At 47.0% G+C, this 26,794-nt stretch overlaps 1 protein-coding gene across 4 annotated transcripts in view; it reads right to left on the bottom strand.

Annotated features, from left to right (window-relative positions):
• The window catches only part of LOC134543351 (DNA polymerase beta-like), a 60,643-nt gene that overhangs the window by 16,961 nt on the left and 16,888 nt on the right, over positions 1-26,794 (bottom strand). Inside the window, exons 1-2 of one of the 4 annotated variants that reach the window (XM_063388325.1) lie at positions 11,263-11,448; positions 10,942-11,141 (exon numbers count right to left, since the gene is read on the bottom strand). The exons of 1 other annotated variant lie outside the window; for it this stretch is intronic. In XM_063388325.1, the coding sequence (XP_063244395.1) occupies positions 10,942-11,141; positions 11,263-11,329 (267 nt within the window). In that variant the 5' untranslated portion in view covers positions 11,330-11,448. Of the gene's footprint in view, positions 1-3,354; positions 3,467-10,941; positions 11,142-11,262; positions 11,449-26,794 lie in introns of those variants that run through there. 2 more of the 4 variants (XM_063388326.1, XR_010076922.1) reach the window with 2 other exon arrangements.

Genomic DNA, 26,794 nt, shown 5'->3' with positions numbered 1-26,794 from the left:
AAATACAGACCTCAAACGCACAGTTTCACAAACAATCGCAATATGTATACTTTGCTGTATACTCTGTCTGTTGATAAAGATAGACAGAAGAGCGGAACGGAAGTGTTGAAGGTGCCGTGGGGGAGGGGGGAAATTGGAACAGGAATGAAGCCGAAGCCTTTGATACAGTCATCCTAGCCGACACATCAGAAGGTGCCCAGCAGTGGCAAGCTGACAAGGCAATACATAAACAGAATAATGCTGATCAGTCTCAGAGTCTCACATAGTTTGTACAGTACATACTCCTCTAATTTAACAATCAAGCCCACTAACATAAATTACAAATCTTCTCTGCTCCTTATTGAGTGTCTTGCTATTGTGCCGAACATATTTGTAGTTTTAGTACAAAACTAAATTTGATTTTACTTTTATTTATCTGAATAAAAATTGAATTACACACAACGTTTTTACAATATGTATATAAGAATGTCAAGGGTCCGACAGAAAGGTTCAAACTATCCAGAATTTCAAAATAAAAACCTTCTGATTATTCAAGTCCGACTATATATTGCATTTGAATTTTTGTTTACAAATGATTAACATTTTTTTTTTTTACATTTTTAACAAATTATCTATAAATATATATTTTTTGAGGAGCATTATAAATGTTACAAATTGGCTATTTTTATTTTTAAAATTATGCATGTATTTTCTTGTGTCTAAAAATGTTAACATCTTGAAAATTACTTATCCTACAGTTTTTTCAGCATCAGTTCAAATGATGCAGTTAGCTGAAATGGTCTTACTCACACACACACACAGAATTGGATTATACTTTCTGGGGGAGTGCATCGTTTGCCCTACAGGCGTTTGCCCTAAACACATTTTCGAAGCATATTCTCGCATTCCTCATTCCAAACAGGCATTTGCCCTAAAAGCGTTTGCCCTACAGGCGTTTTTCCTAAAGTCGTTTGCCCTACAGTCGTTTGCCCTACAGGCGTTTGCCCTACAGGCGTTTGACCTAAAGGCGTTTGCCCTAAAAGAAGTTTTTCGACAGTCATTTGCCCTAAAAGTTTGCGAATTTTCAATAATCCGAAAATGAATGCTTGCCGGCGTTTGCCCTACAGGTGTTTGCCCTACGAATCTTTTCGAAGATAGATGTCCTTACGTGTGTCGCCCCTGTTGACAAATGTTGGAACCATTCTCCAAATGAGTACAAAGTACAAAATTCACAAATTAGATGGCAGCAAATACGGTTTGCTTTCCCAACGTTGAAGTCTAAGAATGCAGCTGGTAATTGAACCTTACAACAGATGGTGCGCCAATCTCAGTGACTGGATTGTATTTTTTAAATCATTTTTTAACAGAGAGGTTGATGATGTGATATTTTCCAAGATAGAGGGGGGGGGGGGGGGGGGGGGGTTAACTAGCGAACAAATTAACTTAATTTAATATTGCTGCTATATATAAAAACAAGCGTTGACAAAAGGAGCTTACAAAATTTTATTATCCTTGCCTGCTGGAATTTTCACTTAAAGTCGTGTTAAAAACGATGACCCTAAAATAATTTAAGGCAGAAGATTATACACATGCATTTATAAAAAAAAATTCAGTGTTTAAAATAGCCTCCGAGACCTTCATGCCTATTTTCAATTTTTATATACCATGTGTCCAACTGAATCTGTCGATTAATTAATATGTTTGTAGAATGCGGTGAAAATACTTCCATCGAGAGTGTGCATATTTTGCTAATTAGCCCAGCCCATCTATAGCTTAACCCCTAATAAGTTTTATGGGAACAAGTGAACTATAATAAAAGACTGATTTTATGTGTGACAGCCAATGAAATGTATAACTTTTCAAAATGCATTTAATCATATCATTCATATTGCAACAATATTTTAATGAATGTCATAGATATGAGTGTAAACTAGGAACGATTTTGATATGTCGTGGAATGTACAATAATGAATTACGTAAAAGTATAATACACAAAGAAAGATCATTAAATATAACTCTGTTTCAGATGCTAATGAATCAGCAAAAATAGTGAAATTTTAGTTAATATATTTTCAAAACAATTTAGTTTCAAAATTGCTTCGATCTTGTTTTTAAACACTGAATCAACTTCTCTATATTTTTTGCAAGTGAAGATTAGAAAATAACATTTTAAAAAATAATTCACCGAATTACATAATTTTCAAAATAAACCGTTATATTTAGTTAATTACATATTTGTCACATGCCCACAAACAGTCTTACGACTTTAACAGTGGGCACGATATATATATATATATATATATATATATTCATTATTTGGTTAAATGTACGCAATAGGTTTATCCAACCCGACTTGCTTGCCTTGGTCGGCAAATATGTTGGCTGTTTTCTCTGTTAGAACTCTGGGTATCGTGTGTATAGAGTAATGAATTCTTTCTTCACTTCTGCTAATGAAATTTATATACCCACTTTTATACCCATGGGTATAATAGAATATAAAGCAGAAATTGGACGTCGTGTGGGGCGGGCTTACAGGACAGCAAACCATAACAAAAACTGTTAGCATAACAATCATGTATCAAAAATAGTATTAGTTGTGCACGCGCAGTTCATCTCCACAAATTAAGTTTGTACGTGACTATAATTTTTTTTTCCTGAGATCGTTTTTAGGTAGATTTCGCAGAGCGACTTACAGAAAATGTCACGATATTTTCTCCGATCTAGGTCCTATGAATTTCAGAATTTCTAATTGAGGTAAATATGAATGTCTATGTATTGTTGGATTGGATTTATATCCCATACATATTGTTGAGCCAACAATTAATTTGCAACTTATTGTTACATTGGATATTCTAGAAATATTCATAAGATTTTACATAGTTATTGAAACTTATGGAATTTTTCAGAAAGTATATTTTTATATTGGTAGGCCGCACGGCGAAATCTACCTTTCCGACTGGCTTCCATCGGGGATTTTTCATTTATAATTATGGGATATATGATTTCACACTATTATGCACACAGACGCTTCATATCTAAAACAATCTTGTTCAAACGAAAGGTTTTTAATTTTTTTAATAAGACATTTTTTTTTGTGACAGATATCTCAAAGAAAACAAAAACAGTAATTCGGCAGAATTCTATACGAGCCTCGTTGCCAAATTTAATGGATGCAAAATAATAAATTATCTACACATAGACACAGCGAGGCTCTTTTCAGCGTAAATGTTACATGGCAGGACAAGATTCAAGAAAGGTTTAGCTTGTGAGAAGAGTCCTTTCAAAAAAATGTCAGGTAGGAGCCCTGGTTCAATACACAAGAAAGTCATTCGTAAAAAGATTCGACACGGCACAACTCGGCGTAAACTGGCTTACCAAGAAGATAGTCGGTTGAAACTAAAACGGCGTGAACTCCAATCGACTAAACCAAATGTTGACTATGGATCCTCAGCAGGGCAAGTTACTGATGTACAAGGGTGTGATCTTCCTGAAAATGAACTATTAAGTAAGTGTGAACATTACATCGCGTCACTGCAAGTCACTTTGGAAGAAGGAAGGAATATTGTGGAACAAAAAATATGCATACAATCCTGCAAGGAAAGTCGTTCTGTGTGTGGTGGGCTAAAGTCACATTATTATTATTGAGAAATACCATTAGGTATCTTCATTATTTTATTTTGGGAATATAAGTGGAATCCACTATGGAAATATGGGAAATATTATGGATATTTTTAAATATATATTATATTACGGATATAGCTTATTTTAAGAATCATGCCAACCAATGACTATTTTCGGCCAACTCTTATAACTGAACGTCAAAATGATCTAACACAAACATTACAAACTAAATGCAAATTATGGAAAACCCAGAACAAAACGAACTGGAATAGGTACTTCTTCATTGTGTACGTCAGCTGTATGTTGTGTATACATTCCAGAATAAAATAGTATGAACAATATGTGGGAGTTTAACCGCATTAGTACTATTATGCTAATTAACAGCTAGTATTCGCATTATTTACCTATATGACCGTAATATTTTAAGTAATCATAGCGTAATACGCGTCTGACAGCTGAAATTGAAATAAGAAAAGCCCCGGAAAAAAAGTTGAACCTTTTTCCAGCGATATTTTTGTTAAATCGCCAATACTGTTTTTTTATTATACGATTTTTTTTTGGTCGAAGACCTTACATCACCTAATGTTCCGAAATATTTTACAGAAAAAATATTCGATAACATTGAACTTAGCGCAGGGAACCATCTGTTGGTAAATCTAGGAAGTTCATACCACATGAATTCCCACCAAACCTCGATATAGGCTTACATAAGTGCCATCTAGCGACGGTTTTGTAATCTTTGCATTTAGAGGGAAAACATTTATTTAGGTACTGCCCCCTGCAGAGGAAATATAAACTACAAGAACACTGTTTGAATCGATACATAATTGAAAAAACCTACATTTCCCAAAATAACCTAAACTTCGTTTACCCTAAAGTCATTTGCCCTACAGGCGTTTGCCCTAAAGGCATTTGCCCTACAGGCGTTTGCCCTACAGGCATTTGCCCTAAAGGCGTTTGCACAAAATGTTTGATAATCCCATTCGGACCAAGCTCCGGCATTTTCCCTAAAGGCATTTGCCCTAAAATAAGTTTTTCGACAGTCGTTTGCCCTGCCGGCGTTTGCCCTACAGTCGTTTGCACTAAACGGCATTTGCCCTAAAGTCGTTTGCCCTACAGGCATTTGCCCTACGTTTAGGGCAAACGCCTGTAGGGCAAACGATGTGTACACCTTTCTGGTATAATTAATTTGTGTAGATTATAGGTATGTACAGTGACCTCAAAAAATATTTGTGTTTATTAATGTTTTTTATTATTAGAATTAGTGTTAATTACTGTTACGTGAACACGTTTAAAAGTTTTAATATATTATTCTTGTATATGTAGTTTTTGATTATGATTGATTTACACAAGCAAATGGTCTTACACCAAGTGGCAAGGAGTCCTTCCCTTTCTCTCTGCCCTCTCTAAGATCCCTTGCATCTTTTACCCTAAGCATTCCTTCCTCCAGCCCATTTCACTCCCTCCCTATCCTCACAAGGGAAGTGTGCCTTCCTCTTTCCATTTGCCTCCATACCTTCTGGAGCTTCCACCCACGATCACGCCCTCCTTTGTACCCACCTGTGTGTTCCTTAGTTCTCAGCTATCTTGTTGTTGTTATTGTTGTAACTGAAATAATTACAGTTTTCCATTAAGTGTGTATTAATTATTTTCCCTAAATCATATCAGAGTATAACTCATAATTTAAAAGAAGTTTTAATTCATCATTATACACTGCTCAAGAGATATTTTTTTATCCACTTGTAAATGATAAGCTAGGAGCAGTTCCTTGTGTTCACCCATGGATGCTAAATTAACAATAGGCTATGTTAAATTACTGAGAAAAAAAACACATTTATTTAATTGTAAACCCTATTAGTGATAGAGAACATGTCTCTGAACATGGCGGCGCAGTTGGATGTGTGGTGTTTTCGGCTGTGTTAATTAGGACGTTTATAGTTAAAATTTTCTGTAGAGGCGTGTGATGGAGTTTTAAACTGAGTGCGGTGATTTTTCTAAAGTCAACACAAGTTGCGGAAAGGGCGGTTTGGATAGGGAGAACTTGAAATTCGGAGCGAAGCTCGGTGGCAAGGACACGTGGCTAGGTGGTTGTTATTAAGGATGGGAGGTAAGGTTAGATGTAATGGTTGTAAAAAGGTGTGGAAAAAGGGGGATGAGGGAGTGCAGTGTGATGGGTGCCACGGGTGGTTTCACGGAAAGAGCGGCGAGGTTATGGCAGGTCTGGAGAGCCTGGTGGACATACTGTGGTGGTGTGACAAATGCAATGGGGAGAAGGAGAAAGCCGACAGGGGAATGTTGGTTGAAAAGGGGGAAGACATGTGCACGGGATTGTGGGGGACGGAGGAAAAAGGGGATCCTATTCAGAGACAGGAGATAGTGAGGTTAGGAGGAGCAGATAGGCCTGGGTGAAGGGAGATGCAGGAGTGGATAATGGAAATGCTAAATGGAAGGATTGTGGAAGGAGGAGGAGATACATTTTGTCAAGAGTGTGACAGATGGAAAAGGAAATTGGAAAGGGACCTAGCTGGGAGGGAGAGGAAAATGGAGGGACTTGTAAATGAAAACAGGAGGGAAGTGGACTCGATGAGGACAAGTTGGGAAAAGTGTGAGAAGGAATTGGGCCAGCTAGGCCAACTGGTAAATTCGCTGAGGGCGGAAGTAAGGAACTTGAAGGAGGAGGTAGAAGAAGGAAAATTGAAAAGACTAAATGCGGAAAGAGATAGAGACAGGGAAAGAGACCGGCGTTGGGAGCTAGAGGAAAAACTGAGGTCCCTTGAGGAGCAGAGAAAAACACAGGGGGGGTACAGGACCTGGGACAGGAAGAGGGTGTGGCAGGGAACAAATGATGGGAAACCAGAAGTGTTGATGAGGGACAGGGAGGAGGGAGTGGTGGGTAGATATACTGGTGGGAAAGACAAATGGGTGAGAGGAGACCACTGGGCTGATGTGGTGAGAAATGGGGGCCTGGAAGCAGGTGGGAATCCTGCTGAGGGGCTGGAAGAGGGCGGGAAAGGATTTGTTACAGTGGAGATGGAGAGGAAAAGGGGGGAAGAGGTGGACGTAGTGAGGAGGAAGAAATTGTTGGGGAGAAGCGAGATTGCAGGAGTAGAGGAGGAAAAAGGAGAGCGGAAGAAAATTTTCATGATTGGGGACTCAATGATGAAGGGGGTTAGGGTTAGGGGGCATGGGGAGGAGGTGTACAAAACATTCAGGGGCGGAAAGAGATTGAGGGACTTGACAGAAGTAGTAAGGAGCATGAGGAGGGAAGGAAATGTGAGGTCAGTGATAATACAGGGCGGAAATAATGATGTAATTTATGAGGATGGAGTAGAGCATGTGAAGGAGGGATTGGAAAACCTTGTGAGGGAAATAAGAAGAAAATGGGGCCAGGAGATGGACCTGGAAGTGCATGGGGTTCTCCCAAGGAAAGGAGTCCCGGCAGGACGGATAGAGCAAACCAACAGGGAGATGAAGGGAGTTTGTGACAAGATGGGAGCAAGATATGTGAACGTGGGAACCCACCTAGGGGAGGGAGATGTCAGCGAGGATGGCATCCATCTTAGTCAGAGAGGGCAAGGAAAGCTAGCCAGGTACCTGGAGGTGGAGGTCGTAAAATTGCGTAGGGCGGTGGTAGGAGGGGGGAGGACCATTCGGGAAACGGATAAATGAGGGGAAGGAAAGAGAGGGGAAGGAAAGGGAGCGGATAGGGGAAGGGGAGAGATTAGGACTGCCAATGGAGGGGGCGGAAAGAGTAGAGGGAGGGTGGTGGAGGGATCAGAAGAGAGGAAGTGAATGAAGTAAGAAAACGGGTGAGAGTGGCAGTGATAAACTGTAGGAGTGTCTATAGAAAGTTGGATGAGTTCTGGAGTGTCGTGGAAGCATATGGGGTGGACATTGCCATAGGCCATAGAGTAAATAGGGGATGGAGAACTGCAAGGGGCAAACTACGAAATATTTAGAAGAGACAGGAACAGGACAGGAGGAGGGATTATGGTATGTGTGCATGAGGGACTAGTAGGAAAGATTGAATGGGTGGGGGAACGTGTGGAAATAATGGAATTGAAGATAAAAGGGAAAGGGAAAGACTTCATGCTGCTGGCAGTGTACAGACCCCCAGGGCAAGGGGAGGCGGTTATACAAGGGGTAAAGGATAGGCTGTCATTGTTGAGGGAGGATAGGTGGGGGATAGTGGCGGGGGACCTAAACATGCCAGGGGTGGTGTGGGAGCAAGGACCAGAGGAAATGGGGGTGAGGGCGCAAAGATGGGCAACACAACTGATAAATAGTGGACTGGAGCAGGTGGTGGGGGAGAACACCAGGATGAGGAATGGTGGAGGACAAGGGGAATCTGGGAACCTACTAGATGTGGTGCTGGTGAGGCCTGTGGAGGTAGTAGTAGGCACTACGGTGATGGAGGGCATCAACGACCACAAAATCCCGGTGGCGGAGATAGATATGGGATGGAGGGAGGTGAAGGAAAGTAGGGAGGAAGTGGTACGACAGTGGAGCAGGGCGGATAGAGCTGGGGCGGAGGCATTTCTTAAAATGGAGTTCTGTAGGTGGGAAAGGATTGCAGAACTAGAAGGGAAGTGGGAGGCTTTGAGGGGCGTATTGGAGCGAATGGTGGAGTGCTACGTACCCCAAAGGAGGGTAGGAAAGGGTGGCGACCCGCCCTACCATGGACGAGAGGTAAAGGTATTAAAGCGAAAGTGCAGGAGGCTCCACGCAAGAGCCAAGAAGTGTGGAGGGGAGGGGCTAAACGCAGAAATGAAGGAGATGGCGAAGGAACTGGGAAAGAAAACCAGATCTACACGCGAATTATTAGTCGAGGTGCAGCTCGATAGACGCCGATGTAGTCAGCCCGAATTAATTCCATCATGGCGGCTAGATCGTCTAAAAAAAAGGATGCTGGGACCCTAAAGGCCAAAGGGGGGGGGGGGGGGGGGGGGTGACATGACTCAGCGCCGAACGAAGCCGAAGACGTCCTGGGCAAGGTAAAACAAAGGTCTGTTGCTTGGTAAAAACCTCTATAGCCGTTGAGCGCCGCGCGCTCTATGGAGGCGCAGTCGAACTAAGTTTAACTTTGACTCGCAAATCTCGCACTAGGTTACTTGCAACCAGCATGCTGCTAAAAGGGGGGGGGGGGGAACAATAAATACTGCGCTCTGGCGGCCAAAGAAGAGAGAGAGGGAGAGACTTAAGGACATGGCCACTAGAGTGCGCCGAAAACCAGGGAAAGAGAACTAGGATGAAAAAAGGTTTGATAAGAGTGTACAGAATGCCTGACAAAAATAAATAAGAATAAAAATGCAAAGATTTTAAAAATGAAAATTTAAACTTAAAATTTAAAATCTGCGCCAAACACACCAATAAACGGCACATAATGGAGAAAGGGGGGCGGGGAAACTGGTTGGATCTGTACCGATATGTTAGGAGAGTAAAGGGGGAGAAGGGGCTACCAGTATTAAAGGGGAGAGAAGAGCAAGAGTGTGTAAGTGACCTGGAAAAGACTCGTTTGTTGCAGGAGCAATACTTATCGGTTTTTATAAACGGGGGAGTATGGTGCGGAGCACAAGGGGAGATGTCAGGGGGAGAGAGAGGGTTGGAAATACGGAATGATGATGTATTAAGGGAGTTGAGGAGACTGAATGTGAGGAAGGCGGTTGGGCCAGATGGGATAGGAAACAGGCACCTCAAGCTGGGAGGAAAGGTGATCGGGAAGTACCTGCAAGTACTGTATGCGCAGTCACTGGAGGAGGGACAGCTGCCGAGGCAGTGGAAAGAAGCAGTGGTGGTGCCCATCTATAAAGGGAGTGGGAATTAGGCACACCTGGCAAACTATAGGCCGGTCAGCTTGACGTTGAACATAGGCAAGGTGATGGAGAGGCTGGTAGTGAGGTATATAGTAGAAAGGATGGAGGAAAGGGACTGGATGGATGAGAGGCAGCATGGCTTCCGGAGGGGTTACTCCTGTGAAACGCAGATGGCGGGGCTGCTGGAGGACTTGGTGGAGGCAGTGGATGAGGGAAAGCAGGTAGACGCTATTTTTATAGACTTTGAGAAAGCGTTTGACAGGGTGCCGCACAGAAGGGTGATGGAAAAGGTGAAGGGGTTGATAGAGGACAGGAGGGTGGTAAATTGGACAGGGGACTTCTTGAGGGATAGGATCCAGCGAGTGAGAGTGGGTAAGGAATGGTCAGAAGAGGGAAATGTGACGTCAGGGGTACCACAAGGCAGTGTCATGGGACCCCTGCTCTTCCTGATCATGATGAATGATGATGGGGATGTGTTGAAGAGTAAGCTGCGGTTGTTTGCGGACGATTGTGTGCTCTATGAAACTGTGCGGGAAGGGGCGCACCTGGCAGAGGACTTGCAGAAACTGGAGTGCTGGTCGAGAGAAAATGAAATGGGTATAAACGTAGGGAAAACAAAGGTGGTGAGGTTCATGAGGAAGAGAAGGGTGGAGGGAAAAGTGTACTGCTGGAAGGGACAGATGATCCAGGAAGCTGAGGAGTATAAGTACCTGGGAGTGATCCTGCAGAGCGACTTGGGGTGGGGAAAGCAGGTCAAGAAGGTGGTGCAGAAGGGCATAATGGGGTTAGGGCTGCTTAGCAGGACACTGAAAGGGACAGGTAGGAATGTAAAGGAAAAGGCGTACGCGACATTGGTACGGCCAGTGTTGGATTATGCCGCGGCGGTGTGGGACTCCTATGTGGAGAAGGAAATTGAGGAGTTGGAGAGGGTTCAGCACAAGGCAGCGAGATGGGTGATGAATATGTGGAGGAGAAGGGAAGGTGAAGACAGGACGGGGGAAACGCACAGACCATCGGTGATGATGAAGGAACTGGGGTGGGACACGCTGCAAGAAAGGAGGAAGGTGGAAAGGCTGGTGAGAATGAATAAGGTAATTCGTGGGGGGGAGGGGGGCTGGGGAAAGCTGGGAGCTAGGTTGAACAGAGGGCTGTATCGAGGAAGGAGGGATCATGAGTGTAAGATTCAGAGGGAACGGAGACGGACAGAGAGAGGAAGACAGGTATTCCTTGTGAGGACGGAGCGAGATTGGAACGAGCTTGAGGGGAGGACACTGGATCTGGGAGGAGGGAAGGACTTACGAAGGAGGCTCCAGAGGGGGGAGGAGTGAGGGTAGTTGGGGGGTTGGAAACTCCTTGCCACCGGGCAGGTGTAAAAATTATTATTATTATACGCAGTGTAACAATGATTTAAATATGGCCCAGTTATAACAGTTATTAAGAGATTAAAACATACATTCATTCAAATCCAGCACAATATATGTGATACAAACTAATGTGCTAAACTCTCACTTTAAAATTAAGAAATTACCTTTTCAAGTTTCTGCAGCTTTCCAGTCTGCAGAAACTCATCAATTTTTTTGGCGATTTTGTCACCGACTCCATTTAACTTTTTGGCTTCTTCACCAGATTTGATTCGTGTTGAATATGTTGCAATGGAACTTGCAGCCTTTCGATAAGCATTGTACTTGTATATATTTCTGTTGACATTTCTTTCATAGTTCGCAAGCTCTAAATGAAAAATATTATGTTATTATACATACTATACCTAAACTATCACTATTAAAAATTGTATGATACAGGTAACTATCAGTTTTTGCTACAAAATTAATAAACAAAATCAACAATTTACCTGTCAGAAATTCTGTAATATCATGATTAAGATTATTATCACTAGAAGGCGCCTTTCGTTTACTCATCTTAAGTTTGTTTATTCAGACGTATTAGCTGGGGAGGAAACTGGTATAGGAATCGGTTGCAATGGTATGTAAGCTCGGTAAAGTTCTATATTGTATATACCAACACCAACACCGGAAACAAGATGGCGCAGGGTGATGGGCAGAGAAAAATACTACTGCAACCAAAAACATCATAGCAAAATGATAAAAAAAAAATAAAAAATCAATGGCAAATCATTTAATAAGCACGTAGTATAATTACTAAAATCCGCAACCATTTTTTTATTAAAATAATTAAGAGATAATGGTCAAACTAAATTAAAAATCGTGAAAATGAAATCATATAAATATATTAGTTCATGGGAATAAAATTACCTAAGGATTGTCCGAACATAACACATGATTCCAATGTTAGCTAAAAGTATCATTTACAATTTGTACCATCCACAATTTTAAGCTGGGCCGTGAGATCTTCTGTATATACTTTTACCAACAAAAAATTGCGCCGAATGACTGAAGTAGCCTGCGAGAAATGTGCTCGAATTAAATATTTTTTTCCTTCATTCTCTAACTAAAAAAAAAAAAAAATGTTTCAAATAAGCATACGAAAATGAAGGTTCTACTCAGCAATAAACCAGAAAATATTTAAGCTTGAAAAATAAGTACTTAAAAAAAACTCTAGCTAAACATCGACCATTCCCTTCCAAATTTTTATGATAAATTTTAATTCATAGGGATCAAACTAAGGATTGTCCGAACATGACACATTATTCCAATGTAAGCTAAAGGTATCCTTTACAATTTGTACCATCCACAATTTTAAGCTGGGCCGTGAGATCTTCTGTATATACTTTTACCAACAAAAAAGTGTGCCGAATGACTGAAGTAGCCTGCGCGAAATGTGTTTGAATAAAATAATTTTTTTCTTCATTCTCAATCGAGAAAGAAATGTTTTACAATAAGTAAACAAAATTGAAAGTACTACTCAGCAATAAACCAGAAAATATTTATGTTTGAAAAATATGTACTTAAAAAAACACTAGTTAAACATGGACCACGACAGCCAAATATTTATGATTAATTTTAATTCATAGGGATCAAACTAAGGATTGTCCGAACATAACACATGATTCCAATGTTAGCTAAAGGTATCCTTTACAATATGTACCATTCACAATTTTAAGCTGGGCCGTGAGATCTTCTGTATATACTTTTACCAACAAAAAAGTGCGCCGAATGACTGAAGTAGCCTGCGCGAAATGTGCTCGAATTAAATACTTTTTTCCTTCATTCTCAATCTAAAAAAAAAAAAAAAAAAAAAATATTTCAAATAAGCATACGAAAGTGAAGGTTCTACTCAGCAATAAACAAGAAAATATTAAGTTTGAAAAATAAGTAATTAAAAAAAACTCTAGCTAAACATCGACCATTCCCTTCCAAATTTTTATGATATATTTTAATTCATAGGGATCAAAATAAGGATTGTCCGAACATGACACATTATTCCAATGTAAGCTAAAGGTATCCTTTACAATTTGTACCATACACAATTTTAAGCTGGGCCGTGAGATCTTCTGTATATACTTTTACCAACAAAAAAAGTGTGCCGAATGACTGAAGTAGCCTGCGCGAAATGTGTTTGAATAAAATAATTTTTTTCTTCATTCTCAACCGAGAAAGAAATGTTTTACAATACGTATACAAATTTGAAAGTTCTGCTCAACAATAAACAAGATAATATTTTAGTTTTAAATATAAGTACTTAAAAAAAAACACTTATTGAACATGGACCACTGCAGCGAGATTTGTATTATACATTTTAATTCATAGGGATCAAACTAAGGATTGTCCGAACATAACACATGATTCCAATGTTAGCCAAAGGCTTTCTTTACAATTTTTACCAGCCACAATTTGTAGCTAGGCCGTGAGATCTTCTGTATATACTTTTACCAACAAAAAAGTGTGCCGAATGACTGAAGTAGCCTGCGCGAAATGGGCTTGAATAAAATAATTTTTTTCTTCATTCTCAATCGAGAAAGAAATGTTTTACAATAAGTAAACAAAATTGAAAGTTCTACTCAGCAATAAACCAGAAAATATTTATGTTTGAAAAATAAGTTCTTAAAAAAACACTAGCTAAACATGGACCACGACAGCCAAATATTTATGATAAATTTTAATTCATAGGGATCAAACTAAGGATTGTCCGAACATAACACATGATTCCAATGTTATGACGCCGTCCCCACTACCTCTGAGTATTTAGACGTGATTTTGTTCAGTTCGTGATCTCAGGGAAGGTTCGGCCTTGTGGCTAGAGGTAGGAGTCAACGCAGTAGGGCCCCCCGAGCTGTTGAGGCCACTCGGGACGCCTGAATAATAACACAAAACTTCTTCAGATAGTTCGTGAATTTAATACAGCACAGCCCAATACATGGTGCTGCCCGTTCTGGCCGTAACGGTTTGCCCGACGCGACTAGTCACACGCGCAGCTCACTTCCTCAGTGGCGGCTCACGATTCTTATGCGCGTGAGGGGCAGACTCGTTTACGTGATGCGAAAGTTACAAAAGACACTCTAACATGGCACACGATATTTTGAAGCACAATACACTACACTAATACCTAGCTCTGGATTAAGTTTGGTGGCGCACTGCCGTACGACGGTGATACATAAGCCCTGACATGACGAATTACACTTAGGCGAACAACTATTCCACTAATACATTACACTTGATAAACTGGGCTAGCAGCACGTAGGCCCGTGTCTCCGGCGACTCTACGTGGTGTCTAGGTGTGTCCCAGGGACTGAATCGTTATTAAGTCTGATAGCACGTGTCGCCTGCTGGCTGCCCCGTGCGGGCCAAAATTAAATAGCCGGTAGGCTAGGTTGGGCGTGAAGCGCCGACGTGAAACCACATAATCTCCCCACAGTACTTACGTATGACGTAAACACTCATCTCGGAGCACTGATTGAATTAAGTTAAGTACCTCATGGTAAATTTAGGCCGACCGCGGAACTGTACAAAAGGTTGAAAAGAAATTACACTATGGAAAACTACATGTCGGTGAATGCAAAGGTTGAAGGTTCCGCGTTGCGCGCAGGCTGCCGGCCTGGTTGAGCTCTCGAAGGACACTAGCGGTGTCGCCGCGCGCGACCCCCCTCCCCCGCCAGCCCTCCCGCGGAAACGTGTGAATTTCGCGGGAAACTGAACCGGCCAGGTTCGGGACAAATCGCACATTGAAACATGATTTTGCAAAGACTTAATTATTAATTAATAAAAAATAATGTTTAATAAAATCCTGTGGAAAAACATAATTATAACAATTTGTTGTAGTGCGGCGGAAGGATATGCCACACCCGGCCGGATCCTTGCGCCGGTGTAGCACTCGTTGTATGGCGTTCGCCTCGTCGCACGAACTGCACTTTGCTGCGCGCACGGGCGCGTTCGGTGCACACGCTTTTGCGAGACGTTGATGAGGCATAGCGGTCTATGCGACAGAGGAGCATTGGCGGTCGGCGTCAAATGCCCCCCCTTCTCTGAGACCGCTATGTGCATCAACGCCTCGCTTCACACGCTGAGCACTTCACTGACGTTCGCCGCACTGCGAGCCCTACACTACGCGGCGGAGTGGTGGTGTGTTGTGATGTAAACATTCTGCCCTGAATACCTCTCCCACTCAATGAATGATAAGGGGTTACGCCCTGACCCGTGTCCTTTCCCCCCCTGGGACTGGGCAGCGACGTGCGCCTCTTCTAGCTCAATATGGTGACAAGTGGGTGGGGGGGTCAGTGTGGTCGGGGTGTGGCAGGGTGGTGGAATGGATGACGTGGGCGGGGGGAATGATAGGGGTCCGGCCACGAGTGTTGGCACACCTGGATCGCCCCTTACGGGCCGCGCCCGGGTGGAGTAGCTCGACGGGGACCTGGACCACTCGTAATCCGCCAGGTAGGCCGGGGGTCGGCGGGCCCTCTGTGGTCGTGTGGTGGGGACTGTGCTGGTAGGGGTCTCCACTGTGCAGATTGTGGTAGGTCCCCTCGTGTCCGGTTGGGTGGTCGGGCAGCTCGCCTCCACGGCGGGGACAGGAGCGAACTCTACCGGCTCGCTGTCGTCCGCGCAGTACGTCCTGACCGGGGCCCGACGTCTGCGGGTGGGGCGCCTATCCCTACTGTCCGGCTCCTCCTCCCCCTCCTCGGGCTCGTCCACGGATACCCGGAACGTGGCGTCCGCCAGGCTGAGGTCCAGCGGCCACAGTGGCTCGACGTCCTCCTCCTCACAGACCTCCTCCCCCTCCTCGTCAGGAAACCAGACCAACGGATTCCCCACCTCCTCGGGGACGTGCGGAACTGTGGCCAGCGGCACCGGGGACCTGCTCGGGGTGTCCCGGAGGTCGGGTTGGTTGCACTCATGTGCCTGATCAGGGCTACCCACGTCTGTGTCGCCCGTGTGCATGTCCCCCCGGGTGGTGGGTTCAGGTGCTGCTCCTTCCCGCGGCGTATCTGTGGCTTCCTGGAGTGTGGGGGATGGTGAAGAGGGGGTCGTTGGGCCAACTCTGACCCCGTGCGCGACTACGCGCAGGTCGTCCCGGTGCACTTTAGCGGGCCGTCCCCTTGGCGTCCGGACCGCATAGGATGAGGGGCCCGTCCTCCACAGGACCTCCCGCGGCTCCGACCATCGAGGCGCCAACCCCGCACAAAAGTTACGCGCCCCGGACGACAAGTGGTGCTGCCTGACATATACCAGCTGACCTGGCTGGATGGGGGGTGGGGGGTGACTAGTCATGGGCGTGTGGGCCGCCAGGAATTGGGCCTGCCGTTGTCTGGCGTGCTCCCTCCCCTCCTCATGATTGGGGCGCGCCACCGTGCCCATGGCAACATCGGCCACCCTGCTTTCCCCGGGCAAAGCCAAGTTCTTCCCGTACAGAAGCTCGGCAGGGGAATGACCGGTGACAGCGTTGGTGCGGCGCCGGAGGCAATACAACAGCTTCGGCAGGTGGACGTCCCATTTGGAGTGGTCGTCCCCCAACCTCAGCCGCAGCTGCGCCTTGACCTCCTGGTTCCGCCTCTCAGTGGGGTTGGCCTGGGGATGGTAAATGGGGGTGGTGTGGTGGTCGAGACCCCAACGGCGACAGTCAGCTCTCCAGCGCCTCCCGCTGAACTGACAGCCGTTGTCCGTCAACAGCACGCGCGCGAAACCATACCGCGGGAATATCTCGTGGTCCAGCAGGGTGGCTATGGTTCCGGTGCGCACGTTGGACACCGGGAAGGCCTCGACCCACCGGGTGAAAATGTCTGTGATGACGACCAAGAACCTCCTTCCCCGGGTGGTCCGCGGGTAGGGCCCCATTATGTCCAGGGCCAGGGTGTGAGACGGGTCGCGGGGCCGTCGGGGGCGCTGCTGCTCCACCCCGTCAGACCGCCTCGTCTTCCTCTGCTGGCACTGCTGGCAGCGCCGCACCAGGTCCCGTACGTCCCGCGTCACCCCCGGCCAATGGAAGGTCTTACGGATGTCTAACTGGGTTTGGTGCGCACCTGGGTGTCCCGCCAGCTCGTGCGTGTGGTGGAAGCCCATGACCTGCTCGCGGGCACCGAGCGGCACATGAAGGCGCCAGGCGTCCATGTCCCCTGGTACCCGGGTCTCCAACACCCCGTCCACGCACCTGTGGTAGGGGTGAACCTGCTCCCCACATGACCGCACCTCGGCCTGTGTGGGGTCGTCTGTCCGCTGGGCCTGTTTCACGAATTCCACTAATCCGCTCAGGGTCTCCACAGGCAAGACGGCGGGATAATCGGGGGCCCTTGGGATGTGGAATAAAGTTGCGGGCGCCTCCCCTGGAGTGACCGGCGGCGCGACTCCCCCTGGCGGCAACAGCCCCTCCCAGTCCTGGTCATCCTGAAACGTGTTGTGTGGGTCGGGATGGCGCGACAACTCGTCGGCGAACTGGTTGTCCCGTCCAGGGACGTGCTCGACCGCGAAGTCGAAGTTCTGGAGCATCAACGCCCACCTCGTGAACTTCGACTTGCGGCCCTGGGCGGAGTCCAGCCAGCGGAGACACTGGCTGTCCGTCCGCAGCGTGAACCGGCGGCCCTCCAGGTGGTGGCGGGTAGCGGCGCATAGCCCAAACGACGGCCATGCACTCCTGCTCGTTCACATGGTACCGCCGTTCGGGCTGGCCGAACTTGGCGCTGGCGTACTCCACCACCCGGCGCACGCCTTTGTCCCCCACCTGGTATAGGACGGCCCCCATCCCCTCCTGACTGGCGTCTGTCTGAAGGAACAGGGGAAGGTCAGGCTGCAGACGGGCGAGCTGGTGGCACTCGCGGAACTGCCGTTTCACCGCATCCAGGGCGGCGTCCGCTTCGCTGGTCCACTGAAACCGGAGCTTGGGTGACAGCAAGTCCGTCATCGGGGCGGTGACGCTGGCAAAATGCGGAATGAACGAGCGCAGCCAGTTGAGAAGGCCCATCAACTTCTGCAGCTGCTTGCGGGTTCGAGGGGCGGGTTTGGACTCAATAAGGTTCAGGTGCTTTGGCAGAGGGCGGCAACCCTCCGCGTCCACCATGTGCCCTAGGTACTCCAGTTCAGCCGCGCCCACGTGGCATTTCTGGGGGGCACACGTGAGGCCGTGTCTGGCCAGCCGCTCAAGGACCAGGCCGAGGTGCCGGGCGTGGTCCTCCCACGACCGTGACCAGATGATGACGTCATCCAGGTACGCGGCGGCGAACTCGCCCGCGTACCCGTCTAACACACGCACCATCATGGCCTGGAAGGTCGCGGGGGCGTCCATCAGCCCGAACGGCATGGCACAGAACTGGAAACGCCGGCCGTCAGGGGCAGTGAACGCGGTCTTCGGGCGGTCCTCTGGACGTACCGGCACCTGCCAGTACCCGGACTTGAGGTCCAGGGACGTGAAGATGCGGGCGTCGCCCAGCCCCGCCAAAGCGTCTGTTATGTTGATGAGCGGTGGTGGGGCGGGTATGGTTACTGAATTGACTGGTTTGAAATTCACACAAAAACGCATGGAGCCATCTTTCTTGTTCGCCATGACAATCTGGCAGTTGTATGGCGACTCACTGGGTTCGATGACTCCATCGCGTAACATTTCCGTGATCTGGGTCTGGATGACGTGCCTTTCAGTGGGTCCGAACCCGTATGGTTTTACGAACTGGGGTTGGTGAGGTCGGGTGGGGATGGTGTGTTCCGTGGTTGTGGTACGGCGGAGCATATCTGTGGCCGCAAACACCTGTGGCTGTTGAGACAAGACATTGTTTATGAGCTCTACATGGGCAGCGGGCACACCGTTCCTCAAGTCCGCGAGCGTGATGGGTGTCCCCTGCTCGGCGGGTGGCCGATAGCCCAGGCTGTAAACTGTGCGCCGCTCGTGGTGGCCAACGTGCAACCTCCCCTCCCTGACTTCCACAGTGGCGTCCTCCTGCGCCAGCCAAGGCAGACCTAGGATCAGCATCTCCCGTAGTCCCTCTACTACTAGTGCTGTTGTGTGACTAACATGGTCCCTGATGGAGAGGGTGATGTTCGAGCGGCCAACAATACGCGCTGTCGCCCCCTGCGTCGCTAACTGTACCTCCTCCACATCTGAGACAATGTCCCGTACGCTCGAGCATTGAGCCGACACATACGTGTGGCTGGCGGCCGTGTCGACAAGAGCATGCACCGGCTGTCCATCCATCCTGACGGGAATCCGGAGTAAATGCCCCGCCCCAGGTCCCAACTGCCCTAATTGGAACGACTCACCACACTGCTCCCGGGGCGCTGCCGCTGCCGTCAGGCGGTCCGCAGGTGCTGCCGGTGTCGCCGGGGTCACCTGGTGTCCGGTACTGCTCGCCGACGACCCGGTGCAGGCCGCTGACGAGTCGGGTGCGCCGCGCCCGTCCGTCCTGACGGGGCGTGCCGGTGTGTCAGCGGACACCGCAGGTGCTGCCGGTGTCGCCGGGGCCACCTGGTGTCCGGTGCGGCTCGCCGACGACCCGGTGCAGGCCGCTGACGAGTCGGGTGCGCCGCGCCCGTCCGTCCTGACGGGGCGTGCCGGTGTGTCAGCGGACACCGCAGGTGCTGCCGGTGTCGCCGGGGCCACCTGGTGTCCGGTGCGGCTCGCCGACGACCTGGTGCAGGCCGCTGACGAGTCGGGTGCGCCGCGCCCGTCCGTCCTGACGGGGCGTGCCGGTGTGTCAGCGGACACCGCAGGTGCTGCCGGTGTCGCCGGGGCCACCTGGTGTCCGGTGCGGCTCGCCGACGACCCGGTGCAGGCCGCTGACGAGTCGGGTGCGCCGCGCCCGTCCGTCCTGACGGGGCGTGCCGGTGTGTCAGCGGACACCGCAGGTGCTGCCGGTGTCGCCGGGGCCACCTGGTGTCCGGTGCGGCTCGCCGACGACCCGGTGCAGGCCGCTGACGAGTCGGGTGCGCCGCGCCCGTCCGTCCTGACGGGGCGCGCCGGGGTGACAGTGGAGGCCGGGCTAGGGTTCCAGGGACAGTGGCCAGCCATGGCACTACCCCCTAGCGGGCGTTTCCCGACGTAAGGCCGCCCGCCCCACGGGCTTGCCAGACAGCTGCCCGCGTGGGACAGACGTCGTGCCAGTGGTACCGCTCCTCACGGCAGTACTTGCAGCGCGGAGCCCCCTGGTTTGGTGCCCCGGTGTTCTCCCTGGGTGCGGTACGTCGGGACGGCTGCTCCCCCTGTTGCCTCGGCACTGGCTCCACGTACGGTACCAGAGCCCTGGAGACCTCGGGGGCCGCCAACATCGGTGGCGACGCACCTGGCCGTCGGGTGGGCGGCTCGCGGCTGCGACGGACAGCTTGCACGTCGCGCTCCACCTCGTTCGCCAACCGCACGAACGTCTCCAGTCCCTTGTCGGTGGCGGCCCTAAGGAATGGCCGCAGTTCGGGCAGCATCAGCTGGACGACTACCCCTAGCATGCTGCTGTCGTCCTCCCCTTCCGCCAGCCGTCGGTGGAGCCGCGCCTTAGACCTGATGAAGGCCTCCGCGCTCTCCCCCGCCTCCTGAGGCCGGCAGAACAGTGACTGTTGACACCGGGCCCGGGCGTCGTTGAAACGCTCCTCCAGTCCGTTGGCGAAGTCACCCCACTCCATGCCGTATTCTCCGGCTGTGGTCCACCAGTCAAGGGCACACCCCCTCAGCTGATCGCACGCCTTCTCCGTCCACTCATCTGTAGGCACCGCGTATCGTGCCAGCCTGTCTCGGCATGTCCGCAGGAAATTTGCGGGGTCCTCGTGCTCCTGCCCTCCGAACTCCGGCAGCTTGAGGGTGCCGCCGGGGCGCGGTGCGACAGGGGCCGCCGGCGTCGCTGATGGTCTGTCCAGCGCGAGCTCGCACGCGCGGCACATGAATAGCCCATTCCGGAAGTTAAGGAACTCCCGGGCCTCGGTGCACGAGCGGTGCCTCATGGTGCCGCACTGGTGGCAGAACGCCACCTCATCGGGCCGCCGATGACATCCCCTCGCGCCGCACTGAATTGTAGACGTCGGCCCTGATTTTCTGTCGTCAAAGTCTGTTTTGTGCTTCCTATCTGTGTCGCAGGTACAGGTGGCGAAAACCCCTGCCGCGGCATGATTTATTGGCAACCCTGGCAGAAGGCATGCGTGGCATACCCCTTCCATGTCTATCTTTACCGCTCCGTCACGGCTCATGTTCGTGCTCCTGTTCGGCGCGTAGCAGCTGCGCAGCTGCGCCACCTGATCCGTGTGCGAGGCGCGCGGACTTCCGCTCCCACATTCGTTATCTCGCCTGACGCGTAACTTGATGCGCGTCTGGCGTGTAACTTGACGCGCGCCTATCGCCAGGTGCCCGCTCCTTTGGCTGTCTGCGCGTCGCGTCCGTTTCCGCGCGATTCCCGACTTCCTACGCGAGCCCTTACTGGTACACTAATTTGAAGTATAAAATTTGAAAAATTTGAGAAAAAATTTGAAAAATTTGAAACAAAATTTGGAAATTAATTTTTAGAAAATTAAAGCCACACTAGTCGGGCGCCAATTTGACGCCGTCCCCGCTACCTCTGAGTATTTAGACGTGTTTTTGTTCAGTTCGTGATCTCAGGGAAGGTTCGGCCTTGTGGCTAGAGGTAGGAGTCAACGCAGTAGGGCCCCCCGAGCTGTTGAGGCCACTCGGGACGCCTGAATAATAACACAAAACTTCTTCAGATAGTTCGTGAATTTAATACAGCACAGCCCAATACATGGTGCTGCCCGTTCTGGCCGTAACGGTTTGCCCGACGCGACTAGTCACACGCGCAGCTCACTTCCTCAGTGGTGGCTCACGATTCTTATGCGCGTGAGGGGCAGACTCGTTTACGTGATGCGAAAGTTACAAAAGACACTCTGACATGGCACACGATATTTTGAAGCACAATACACTACACTAATACCTAGCTCTGGATTAAGTTTGGTGGCGCACTGCCGTACGACGGTGATACATAAGCCCTGACATGACGAATTACACTTAGGCGAACAACTATTCCACTAATACATTACACTTGATAAACTGGGCTAGCAGCACGTAGGCCCGTGTCTCCGGCGACTCTACGTGGTGTCTAGGTGTGTCCCAGGGACTGAATCGTTATTAAGTCTGATAGCACGTGTCGCCTGCTGGCTGCTCCGTGCGGGCCAAAATTAAATAGCCGGTAGGCTAGGTTGGGCGTGAAGCGCCGACGTGAAACCACATAATCTCCCCACAGTACTTACGTATGACGTAAACACTCATCTCGGAGCACTGATTGAATTAAGTTAAGTACCTCATGGTAAATTTAGGCCGACCGCGGAACTGTACAAAAGGTTGAAAAGAAATTACACTATGGAAAACTACATGTCGGTGAATGCAAAGGTTGAAGGTTCCGCGTTGCGCGCAGGCTGCCGGCCTGGTTGAGCTCTCGAAGGACACTAGCGGTGTCGCCGCGCGCGACCCCCCTCCCCCGCCAGCCCTCCCGCGGAAACGTGTGAATTTCGCGGGAAACTGAACCGGCCAGGTTCGGGACAAATCGCACATTGAAACATGATTTTGCAAAGACTTAATTATTAATTAATAAAAAATAATGTTTAATAAAATCCTGTGGAAAAACATAATTATAACAATTTGTTGTAGTGCGGCGGAAGGATATGCCACACCCGGCCGGATCCTTGCGCCGGTGTAGCACTCGTTGTATGGCGTTCGCCTCGTCGCACGAACTGCACTTTGCTGCGCGCACGGGCGCGTTCGGTGCACACGCTTTTGCGAGACGTTGATGAGGCATAGCGGTCTATGCGACAGAGGAGCATTGGCGGTCGGCGTCAGTTAGTTAAAGGTATCCTTTACAATTTGTACCATCCACAATTTTAAGCTGGGCCGTGAGATCTTCTGTATATACTTTTACCAACAAAAAAGTGCGCAGAATGACTGAAGTAGCCTGCGCGATATGGGCTTGAATAAAATAATTTTTTTCTTCATTCTCAATCGAGAAAGAAATGTTTTACAATAAGTATACAAAATTGAAAGTTCTACTCAGCAATAAACCAGAAAATATTTATGTTTGAAAAATAAGTACTTAAAAAAACACTAGTTAAACATGGACCACGACATCCAAATATTTATGATTAATTTTAATTCATAGGGATCAAACTAAGGATTGTCCGAACATAACACATGATTTCAATGTTAGCTAAAGGTATCCTTTACAATATGTACCATTCACAATTTTAAGCTGGGCCGTGAGATCTTCTGTATATACTTTTACCAACAAAAAAGTGCGCCGAATGACTGAAGTAGCCTGCGCGAAATGTGTTTAAATAAAATAATTTTTTTCTTCATTCTCAACCGAGAAAGAAATGTTTTACAATACGTATACAAATTTGAAAGTTCTGCTCTGCAATAAACCAGAAAATATTTAAGTTTGAAAAATAAGTACTTAAAAAATCTCTAGCTAAACATGGACCATTGCATTCCAAATGTTTATGATAAATTTTAATTCATAGGGGTCAAACTAAGGATTGTCCGAACATAACACATTATTCCAATGTAAGCTAAAGGTATCCTTTACAATTTGTACCATCCACATTTTTAAGCTGGGCCGTGAGATCTTCTGTATAAATACCGACAGCTGTTCTTTAGTATTTTTCGTCACATTATAAGCAACGACAGTTGTAAGACACAAAGTGTAATATTGAAAATCATTATAGTGTTGGACTTATATGTAACTATTTTTAGGAAACAACCGAAGTCATTAATGCAAGTTAACGATTCTAAATAAATAATTGCTTTCATAATAAGTCTCTTTTCAAGCGAGCGGTTTTGAGAGAAAACTATTGTGCACAACCACTGAAAATAAACTGTAAAATAAACAGTGAATTTAACCAATTATTTTGCTATTAAATATTTTTTTTATAACTTACGTATTCTTTCAGACTTGTAAGATGTGAACTACGGTCACATCATTACCATGGACAGTTACTTGCCGTCGGAGTGATTCACTCAGTTTCTAGTGTGAGGCTAAGTTACATTGCACGAGCGTCGGTGGGTCTGTCTACGTGAGGCTTGGTTTCATGTGACACCTAACGGCCGTGCTACAGCGACCGAGAAGACTGAGCGAGTGTTGGAGATTGGAACCAGGTCTGCCAACTACCCACCTGCCTAGTGAGTCCCTACTCGCCTGAGGACCAAGGCGAGTACCACAACTTAAAGCGCCGTTTGCTGATCAGCAGTGGGTACCCTACACCCGGAGTCCAGGGAGAGGTTTGGGATTGGTACCGGGTCACCAGCGAGTAGCAAAGCCGCGAGCGAGTCGCAGTCCAGGCCGCTGGTCGTGGCTGATCCTGGGGTTGCGCCCAGGACCCAGAGGAGGAGAGAGGACCAGGCACAAGCTCAGGCATTCCTGGACGAGATGAACAATCGCCTGGAGATGCGGCCATATCGCTGAGCCGCGGACCGAGAGGCAGTAGTACCCATTGCCCGCCCGAGTACCTATATTGGCGTCGACTGACTGGTCTCTTCGTGAACTAGCGAACTAAAAAGGACTGAGGCTGCCTGTATTATTAGGACTGTTAGTGTTCAGAGGGCAGCCTGTCGTAATAATATATTAGTTATAAATGTAATTTTCATGTGGTTTATGTATTTTAATACTAGCTACACATTAGGTTTAATAAATAGCTCACCGAGGATGATTGTTCTTTAAGACCTGTTGTGTTTATCTTATGGCCAAGGTATGAGAGAGATTTGTCGTGGACTGGGAGCAGTGTATGGTTTTTTCCTACTCGTGCCTGAACTGAGTTTATTTTGTTACCAGAGTAGTGACCAACGAGTCGCCAGCAAACATGAGAGAAAGGGAATGCAGGCCATGTTGGAAATTATGTTTAAATTGTTTGTATTGTTATGGTTGAAATAATAACTAGCTCGAGTCCATTCTATTGTGAGTGGCCGAAGCGCTGGCACCTTCTGCACTGCGTGGGGCGCCGGACGCCTGTAGTCGTCTACTCTTATGAGCCGCCTGCGAGCTCGCGTAGGGCGCGGATGCGCTCAGGATCGCAGGCCTGAGGCGCCCTCGCTCTTCTGCCTGGTCCCGCGGTTTTCCATAAACCGCAAGTTATGGAAAGACAGTCGTAGGGCTGTGAATTCCTCCTGGAGGAAGTCGGTCGGGGTTTTAGCCCAGGAAACAAAGGTTTCAACCTGTGAAAAATTTGTCCAAAGCTGAATTTTTGCACAGTGTTAGAGTCGACTATGCTTAATAACATACCGAAAGTTTACCGCTGTAGACCTTGTGCGTATCACTGAAAATTTGCATTTAAGTCCTAGATGACAGCGACTTGCAGCAGTTCATTAAAATGCTTCCCATTTACGCACTTTTTACCGTAGACTCTCGATAGCTATATGAAAAAAATCTTAAAGCACTAATTCTCACATTTATAATGAATAAAGTTCTAAGTGTTAATATTAAAGGTAAGAAAAAAATGTTTAATTAATGAAATATGTTTTTTTACATCAGTCAAGGCAATAAAAAGACAATTCACTTAAAAATAAAGGGTCTTACGCAAATATTTCTTGAAAAAAAGGTATTGTATAGTTATTAAGCTTTACAGGGACATATCTCTCAAAAGTCTAACTTAATTTATAGGATCACTAGAGACTCCCGAGCTTATCAATGTCGTCTACGCACTGCGACAGAGCCACAGCCGCAAGCGCTGTGGCCACTCTCACTCCCACGAAATCGAAGATTTTTAATTTTTGTAAAATTTGCTCCTAACTTAAATTTAAAACAGTGGTAACATTAAAGTTTTCTAGTAACATTTGAAATGTTTACCTCCGCAAACCTTGCGCGGAACACCGAAAAACGAGAAGTTAAGTCCTAAATAATACTTTATTAACCACTCAACAATATGGTACTATAACGTAACCAAAACTTACTCAAAACATTATTCTCAAAGATTAAATTGAAAAATCTTTCACTACGTTTGTCTAAATATGATATTTATTCAATAATATTAGAGGAGAGGTGTTATATATATATATATATATATATATATAAGGAATAAATGGAAATACGTATTACAAAAACACGAAGAGCACGATATGAAAACATTAAATAAAAGTAGTTGCAAAGTTCTTAAACTTTAAATTAGTTTATTTGTTGAGAGCTTGGTACAATGTGTATGACCGCTAAAGCGATCCGAGCCGCGTAGTGTATACTACTGCGTTGTCGAAGTAAGCTCGGGTCGGGACGAATTTCGCTGTAAAGAAACAAAGGTTTTTAATACATGGAAAATTATCCCAAAGAAGAAATTTTGTACAGCTGTAGAATGAACGTTTCTTAGTAACATGTCAAAAGTTTACCGATGCAAACCTTATGCGTCACGCCAAAAAAAGCAGTTAAGGCCAAAATGACAATTTTTTGCAACGATCCACAATAATGGATATTGCAAATGCAGTTTATGGAGTAGACTGACAGTATGGAACCCAAAATAATCTAGAAACATTGCCCTATCTGAGGATAGTGATAAAAAGTACAAAGTTTAAACATCTTTCTATAAAATAGACAATTTAAATCAAAAAAGTTAACGAATTCACTTTCATTCAATTTTAAGGAAATCTAAATACATTTTACATAAACTTAAAGAGCCCAAAATGGAAATCGCTTAGAGTAAACGTTGTTATATATTTATTCATCTTTAAATTGGTATATTTTTTAAGTGTATCATACAATTCGTCTAACCGCTGAAGCGATCCGAGCCGTGTAGTGTGTACTACTGTGAGGTTGCCAAAGTCGGCTTGGGGTCGGGACGAATTTCGCTGTTAAGAAACATGGAAAATTATCCCAAAGCAGAAACTTTGTACTGTTGTAGAATAAACGTTTCTTAGTAACATGTCAAAATTTTACCGATGTAACCCTTGTGATCACACCAATAACGAGCAGTTAAGTCCTAAATGATAATTTCCCAAACGATCCACAAAATTGTGTTAAGTAAATAATTTAATAACTCCATAAATACTTT

The sequence above is a fragment of the Bacillus rossius genome, assembly GCF_032445375.1.
Source record: "Bacillus rossius redtenbacheri isolate Brsri chromosome 9 unlocalized genomic scaffold, Brsri_v3 Brsri_v3_scf9_2, whole genome shotgun sequence".
NCBI lineage: Eukaryota > Metazoa > Arthropoda > Insecta > Phasmatodea > Bacillidae > Bacillus > Bacillus rossius.
This window is presented reverse-complemented; position numbering and strand designations above follow the sequence as displayed.